This window comes from Pygoscelis adeliae, unplaced genomic scaffold (genome assembly GCF_000699105.1).
Source record: "Pygoscelis adeliae isolate BGI_AS28 unplaced genomic scaffold, ASM69910v1 Scaffold71, whole genome shotgun sequence".
In the NCBI taxonomy this organism is placed as follows: Eukaryota; Metazoa; Chordata; class Aves; order Sphenisciformes; family Spheniscidae; genus Pygoscelis; species Pygoscelis adeliae.
In genome coordinates, this window is record NW_008824356.1 from 5514268 (window position 1) to 5522506 (window position 8239).

The 8239-nt window shown below is 48.5% G+C and overlaps 1 protein-coding gene across 1 annotated transcript in view; it reads right to left on the reverse strand.

Moving 5' to 3' along the window:
* Nucleotides 1-5953: 5953 nt before the first annotated feature.
* Nucleotides 5954-8239, reverse strand: part of LOC103913051 (chromosome unknown open reading frame, human C14orf1) — a 7566-nt gene continuing 5280 nt past the window's right edge. The window contains exons 2-4 of the mRNA XM_009319495.1: nucleotides 8044-8134; nucleotides 6664-6782; nucleotides 5954-6494 (exon numbers count right to left, since the gene is read on the reverse strand). Coding sequence (XP_009317770.1) covers nucleotides 6415-6494; nucleotides 6664-6782; nucleotides 8044-8134 — 290 coding nt within the window. The 3' untranslated portion in view covers nucleotides 5954-6414. The remainder of the gene's footprint in view (nucleotides 6495-6663; nucleotides 6783-8043; nucleotides 8135-8239) is intronic.

An 8239-nucleotide genomic window follows, 5' to 3' on the forward strand; every position in this document is an offset into this window, starting at 1 on the left:
TGGATATTAGGAAAAATTTCTTCACTGAAAGGGTTGTCAAGCATTGGAACAGGCCGCCCAGGGAAGCGATTGAGTCACCATCCTGGAGGTATTTAAAAGACGTATAGACGTGGTGCTTAGGGACATGGTTTAGTGGTGGCCTTGGCAGTGTTAGGTTTATGGTTGGACTTGATAATCTTGAAGGTCTATTCCAACCTAAACAATTCTATGATTCTATGGCTGTTGCAAGGAGAAGACTGACGCTCAGAGTCAGATGTGAGCTTCCGGAGGATGCAGAGCTGTGGAGTTGTGTAGGCCTCACACTTCCCACTGACACACTATACCATTGGCTGTGTAGCCCTTTTGGTGACAGTGGGTCTTCCCCTGTCTTGACCCAATGGAGGTGCAGTCCCACGGTGGAGGTAGGCAGCTGGTTTATTGTTTTCTCTGGGGGCCCATCATCCGGAGTATTGGCCTAACAAGGTGTGATTCTTCCTGGTGAAGAAATAGAAATGATCTGATGGAAAACTGTCAAAACCTTTAGCTGGATGTTCAGCTGTTGAGTGGCTTTGGTGCAGAGTAGGACTGTGGAACAGCCTGATTTCCCAGTGTATTAAGGAACACACAAGGGAAAAAACACACATGCTGATTCTCACGGGGAAAGATCTTCCATTTTCACCTAGTAGTGGCTTCTGGTGATGAAATCGAAAGCCTAGAATCCGGCTGAGCTGTTGACTTTGCAGGGAGAAGAGCAATGTATAAAGCCATAGCTTCAGTGACAACAGTCAGCATTTATCAGCCTTGACTCTCTGCCCAGGAATCACAGCCTCTCAGCAGCCACCTGTCAGAGCTTTTGGCCACTGTGTCCACACTGCAGGATGTTTTCCCTTCTTCCTGCAGGACCTGCCTTGTGTTCACAAGCAGTTTGTCTTCTGTCGGTGCCCTTATCTGCTTACGGTTATAATTAAACAGATGTTGCAATTAGTAGAACTTGTAGTGGGAACTAAATTAACCTAATGGCATTGCGGACACCTTGTCCTCTATTAATAAAGCTGTAGTGTGGTTACAACAATCCTCCCACTTCTGTCTGCCTCGGTTCCCAGAGTGCCAGCAGGGTTAGCTTTCTGTATCTCAGGACACTTGGATCAAACACCCGTTTTTCATGATAATGAGTCTCTTTGTGGGCTGCCTTTGTTGCAAGTGCATCTGAAGCCATTCCAACATTGTGCCTTAAGGTTTCATAGTAGTGTCAGTTAATTCAGCATACACGTTATACTCACGTATATGCTGTGTACAGCCTGTGCTCATCTGCTCCTGGTTTCCAGCATCCATGCAAACCTTCCTGCATTGTTTCTTTGCATTATGAAATAAGCATCTTTGCTCATTTTCCGTGGTTTGTTTTGACTCAGGAGTGAATTGCTCAATAAAAGCCTTAGGCAACATTTCTTTGGAAATAGTTTTAAGCTTGTGTGGGTTTTTAAGAAAGCAGTTATGATACAGAGTGCAGGATTCCAAAATGGCAGGACTGTCTTTTCGTTCAAACTGGGCTTTGCTAGGCCTCTTTGAAACTTGCTAATTTGATTAATGAGAATACTTTGTTCTGGTCTTATATGGTGGTAGATAAATCGAATTTTTTTTGTGTGTGTGTAAAGAACCTATTCTTCATAGCAGAGAGTAGGGAGTAAAGTGGTTTCAGACTTTGTCCTGGTTTTTGAATTGTAATAAAATTAAAAACTTTTTGTCTAGAGTGTTATGCTACCAGCAGGGCTGAGCACTGATGAGTGGATGATTTGGGATGACCAGTGACCTGCTCTAGGTGTACAGCCACAGCAAGGGATTTGTTTAAAACAGGAGTGAAGTTCTGCTGTGTCCTCAAACCATGTCCTGGATATGTCAGGACTCAATCAGAGCCAAGTACCTTTTTTTGCTGGTTGCATGTTTGCCTGGATGCAAAGATGCATCTGATGGATCTCAGTGGAATACCCAAAAGCATGTTGCTTTTTCCTCCCAAGGCCAGTGTGATTTAGAGGCTGGCTTAGGGCACTAGGGCAAGCATCCACCCTCAGTAGCTTACTGGAGTCCCTTGCAAGCTGTAGCATGCTTACTCTCTAGTGAAATAGTGCAAATAAAAAAAACCTGCTGGAATTTTGCGTAGTAGGCACAAATGGTGTGTACTCCATCCCCCGCTTCCCAAACTTCCCTGCTCCCTTTCTGTGCTTACTGCGTGGCAAGCAGCCTTCTCCTCCTATCCCAAAGCCACGGGCAGGCCGTCTGCATACCCTTTTCCAGTACTGTGACTCTCAGCTGTGAGAGCAGCCTTCCTTTCCCAAGGTGGTAGAGCTCTCCAGGCTGGCTGATCTCCTAAGCCTCTGTTCCTGTAGCTCCACAGCAAGTGAGTGGTGTTCAGACCCCAGAGGTGCCTGGGGAGCCTGTTCAGAGTTGCCAGAGTGCTTCTGTGATACATTCTGGTGGGGTTTCCCAAGCCTAAATGCAGCTTTCCTCTTACTCATACCTCTGGCACTACTTCATGCACCACCCTACCCCTCCTGCTGGTAGGAGTTCCCTCTTTGCACTTCCTGGCTTTTGCTTCTAGGCATCTCTTTGAAGCTTTCCTGATCTTGCTCCTCTGCTTTGGGATATTGCTGCTAACCTCTATAAAGCCTTTTCACCTGCAGTTTGTGTAAGAGGCTACTCAAAATGAAACTATTTTGTGTCTCTTGCTTCCATGCTGCCTGGACTTCTCTTGAACTGCACTGGGGATGTGAACCTCTTTCCCGTGCACCTCTGACTCCTGCCTCAGATGTCAGTCTTGCCCCACAGTGAGTTAACTCAGAGCCCAGGCTGTGGGAGACTCCACGTTTACCCTTACAAGTCTGCATGCTGTCTTCTGAATCAGTGACAACTGGGGTGTCTCACTGTAAGCAGAGTCAGAACTTGGAGAGGTATCTGAAATCCCCTGGGGGAAGAACTCTTTAATCCTAACACACCCCAGAAGGACTCAGCAGATGAACTCATCAAGCTCCACCCAGGAAGGCTGAACTGGAATTGCAAAAGTTTGGCTGTTTAATGCAGCCCAGGGTAGCTTGGTAATTGGACAGCAGTCTCGGTTGTCCTTGCTTTTGCTCTGGGAAATAACTCTACAGTTCCCGCTGTCTTAAGGGAAGAAATTGTAGGAGGGTTCAAGTAATCAGGCTAATTCTTCTATAGGATTTATGCAGAAAAAACCTTGTATATGTTTGCCTCTTATTTCTTGTGCCTCTTTAAGATATGAGTAATGAACTTCGAAGAAGGCCTTATCTGTACCACTCTGTGGAATTATCCCAGCCATAAGTCCAAGGTGGGGCCAGGGAAGGAGCAGGGCAGAGGGTGCCAGCCCTGAATGGGGGGTGGGGATGAAAAGACTTGAAGATGAGCAGAACCAGCAATCTGTCTGGGAGTTGAAGAGGCCCTCAGACATGCCAGAGTAAGGCCAGAGAGGAGCTAGTTGCTGTGCTGAGCCTCCTGAGGGTGCACAGGATGGAGGTTCTCTCTGGTGCTTGCACAGACGCTGCACTGCCCCGTGGCATGAAGGAGTTCCCAGTTCCTTCCCTTGCCCAGGGAACTGGCCCGGCAGTTTCACTGCTTTGAGGCTGATCTTGTGTCACAGTGAAATGTCTTCAGTGAGCTGGCTGTGGGGCTGATATCTGGGCCTGTACAGCCTCTGTGAATTAACTGTGGTCTGTGGACTACAGCAAGTAGCTTAAGGGAAGTGGGACCCTTGCTCTGCTCTGCCCTGCTGCCTCAGTGCCCCTTGTCTGGGCAGTAGAAGGGTCTGGAGAAGGAGGAGGAAACCAGATGCACTCTCTGAGGATGGTGATTCTTTTTTGGGGATTTCTGCACACTAGTAGGGAGCTGCGAATTAGCCAGCCTCTGGCCAGCTGGTCTCTCTGAAGCCTGGGTCTGGCCACCCAGGATGCTAACCATATTGGTTTTCTCTGTCCGACTTGTAGAAAGTGATGCCAGAAGCCTGCACGGATCCCATAGTCCTTGAGGAATCAAAGCTGTGAAATGGAGGGGTGGCAGAGCTGGGAGATGCAGCCCCCCTCATTCCCATCTTTGCTACCTACACCATCCTCCTGTCAACCGTGGCAGGGGGGCAGCCTCAGGACAGGAGCCCAGTGAACTGCTTGTGGAGAGTGTGAAGAGAGCAACTCCCTTCTTGTTTTGCTCTTTCAGTTATACCTCTGCATCTTGCTGTTTTGGAGACTTTGCTGCTTGGACAAAAAGTTGGGAAAACCCACCGCTTCACCCCCCATCCCACCATGTATGCTTGGAAAAGAAAGAGCACACATGCTGAGAAAAGCCACAGTTCCAGGCTAGCCCTGATCACATGAGGGTGGCACCCTGCACATGGCTGTGTCTCCTCTCACAGGCAAGCTGTGGCATGAAATGCAGAAGCTGGACCACGCTTACTCTGTGAGCAGCCCTGGAAGAGCTTTCAGCCGGCTCTCAGGAAGAGGGATTGTTCTGCCTCGGTGCCCGTGATGCTCTGTGTTGCACACGTGATGGTAGAGGCCTCAGCACGTCACTAGCAAGTGCAAAGCAATGCATCTGCCACTGCTGGCTCAGGTTTTAGTCTGTGGATAAACCTCTGCTCAGAACTCACCGAGGTTGCCCTGATGTTCCTATATATTAGGAGAGATAATTGAGAGATACCAATATACCTCCTTCTACCTGGAGGCAAAGACTAGTTCTGCAGCTTATGTTGAAGCTACAGCCTAAGCCCAGCTCATCACTACAGTAGCAACAGGAGTGAGTCAAACCACAAGCTCCCTGGGCTGAGGACTGTGTCTTCCTCCTTAATGATAAAGTGCCTTTTGCACATTTCAACACTACGTAAAAACTTTTTTGAAGTGTTATACTGAAATAACCAGCCAAGGCTGTGTTGCTCTTCACAGCCACAGAGAGAGGTTTGAGTATGATGGGAATCCAGATTTGCTCCAGTGTGGAAGCTTCCCACTTTGTAATAGAGAACAGAAGAAGCCCTCTCACCAGCATTTGTATCTTGTAGACACTGCCCCTCTGTATGCTGCTCTTTATCTTCTAAACACAAATGTAGATCCTTATATCCCTTCTCCCTCCTTTCCAGCATCCCTCTGCCGGTGGAGACATCAAGTGTCCTTATACTCCTTAAATCATGCAGTTATGCATATATCATTTGGGGGGGTGACAAAAACCACAACCAGGTGGAATGGAAAAAACAGTCCTCTCTGACATATGATTTTTGACAAAACATTTTTGGGTGAAATTATAGTGTCTTTTGACACATTAAAAAATTCAAGTCCTGTCTTTGATAGTTTGGGATTGAGGATGGGGGTCTAAAATGGCTTTTCAATAGAAGTTTTTATACAAAATAAAAACATTTGAAGTGTACAATGAAACCTGACACATTCATATTAAATGGCTGAAACAGTCTACATCTGGCTCTTCTAATAGCCTGAAATGTTTATTTTGCAGAATGGAAAAATCATTCTCCTGCTCAGTGCTACTGTTGCGCTCTTTTCCTTCCTTCTGTGTTTTTCCTCTCTTCTGCACATACACCGTCTTCCCAGCTAGGAGATCCTGCTGGTTCCTTCCTACCTTCTGTGCACTGCCCATCTGCTTTCAGCATTATTTCATCTAGGTCTAAGCAACCTGTTCCTGTTTTCTCAGTCCTCTGTAGTTGTAGCTCACTGCAAAGATAGCTCAGTCCTTGCTCACAGATACATGCAGTTTGCTGTCACCACTATGCTGTGGAAGCGAGAGCTGCAACAACTCTCTTTGTGTGTGTGTGATGTGAGCATTCAGACCTGGAACTTTGTGGGAAGGAGTCAGGGAAAGGTGGGTTTGCTGTAAAGAGATGATTTATCCTGCAACATACAGTAGAAACTGCTGTTTGCTCTGAGGTTGTACATCTTCTACCCATTGCTGTGTAGCAGAAAGACAGAGAGCACCCTGCGGTTTTCTGTCATTTATTAGAAATGGCCCCTGAGGAACACACACATGCAAGTTACACAGCAGTGCCAGGGGCAGCACACGTTCTCTCTTTCTGGTCCGAAGTGTTCAGTGGATCCTGGGTAGTCCTACAACCTTGTCCCCACAGGTACACTGGGAGAGAAATCCTTAGTGCACTGGGCATGCCTGAGACATTCCCTGCTATCCTCTGGGGAGGCAGTCACCAACTGCCCCCTGCAAGCTTCGACACAAACTCCTCTGGGACTTTGTCTTTGACATCAGTCAGTTGAAATGTTGCCTGGACAAAAAAAAAAACCCCACACTTGGTAATGAAGAATGATTGACAGAGTCCAACATTGATCCACCAGTGGGACTGGTGTCCTGGAGAAGTTCAGCCGAGCTTTAGTGGAAGTTTGGCAGTGAAGATAGGAGACAACGCTGACCTATACAGGGCCCTCAGCTTCAGTTTTTCTTCTTGTTTTGTGACAGTGCTTCTACCTCTAGGTACTGCAGCCCAATCAACATCCCCAAGATAGAGAAACCTGTGATGGAGATACAGGATGAGTTGTGTAGAAAATGCTAGACAGCAGATGAGACATTCCCTCCCACCATCCCCTCCCTGCCCTTAGCTCATAGCCCCATGGAGAGTTTTTCTGGGGGCTCATAGCTCCATGGAGAGTTTGTGGGGGGAGAATGCAGAGTTCTACTTACTTGCTACCATGAGGGGTGCCATAACTCCAATTGTCAAGGCTGCAGTGTGGTAAATGAAGACCTCGGAGAGGAAGTGAACAAGGGCCAAAAAGAAGGTGAAGAGCGTGATGTAATAGAGACTGTTGGAGAGCAGAAAGAAGCAGGTTATCGTATAGCCCATAGTATGGGCATGAGCATGGCTGAGTGGAGAAGAAGCAAACCTGCATGCTGCCCCATCTATCCTCACTGTGGCAGCACAGAGGCCACTTGGTCCCTTGCCTAGTGAGGTGCAAATGCTCCCTGGTCAACAGCTGAGAGGAGAACAGGGCAGCGTGTTCAATGGTGCATTGAAAGTCACAGGCATTATCTGGCCTGAAGGCAGGTGAAGAGGGGAGAGCAAGGGCAGGGCACCGGTGAAGTGAGAAGCATATGCGCACACAAAAATAGGGTGAGAACTGGATGAGCTGAGAACTAGGGTGATAGGACTTAGCTGACTCCAGGCTGCATCAGCCAACACATCTTCCCACCTGTGCTCTGCTACCCTCTAGGGGCCACAGCTGTGGAAAGGGAGCAGGTCCAACAGATGCAAGATAAAAAAATCCTTCTAAGAAACAAGTGGTTTCATGGTAATTGGCATTGCCACCACCCCCTAAAAACAGGTAATTGAGTCCCTGTACCTCACTACTACAGAGAAGCCTAGGCAATCCAAGGACACACTGCCTGGTGACAGTGACTTCTGCTGCAGGGCTGGGGAAGGTGGTGACAAAAGAGTGAGTTCTAGCAATCTCCCGCACAGGCTTTGTCTAGCACAGACCCAGAGTCAGCCTGCTTGGAAATCCCTCTCAGAAATACTTCTGTTACCACCACGGGGAAAAACGGCCTGCCTCCCACCACAGCATCAGGCTGCACCTCAGGCCTTGTCCTCAGCCCCAGATATGAGTGTATGGAAGAAGGCAGTGTGTTAAGACCACTGCAAGGGACCTCTCAACCTGCCAGTCTTCAGCTGAGCTGTCACAGGAAAAGAAGTACCGAGCATCAGTCAGACCACAGCATTGGCAGTTGCTTAATGTCAACAGAGCAGCAACGCCATCAGAAGATGCTTTCCAAGCTGGAGCTCAGAAATCTGTGACATAAGAAGTTCTCAGATCTACCAGTTTCTGCCTGAGCTAAGAAACAGAACTCAAACGCGCAGGCTCTCCCCACAGAGGCAGAAGGGAGCAGCAGTTAACACACAAATCCTGCACTGCTATTTAAGCTTTTTCGGGGGAATGCTTTCAACCCTATATAAAGTTCAGGAACAGCTTTTGATTCCCCACCTCCTCCGCGCCGCCCTCTAAGCTAGCTGCTCAGGTTGTGACTAGCAAGCGAACCGAAGGAGTTCTCCGGTGCTCCTTTACATACGTCCTATTGCGGATGTCGATGGCGCAGAGACAGCGGATCACTGATGACAGCAGGGTCCAGACGCCAAAGGTCCGAGCCTGGAGCCCGTTCACTGCGCAAAGAAGGGGGAGCACATGGAGACCACGCACAGCCCTGCTTGCCACCCCCACCCCATTCCCGCCGGGGAGGCGCACGCCGGGGCAGCAGGCGGCTCCCG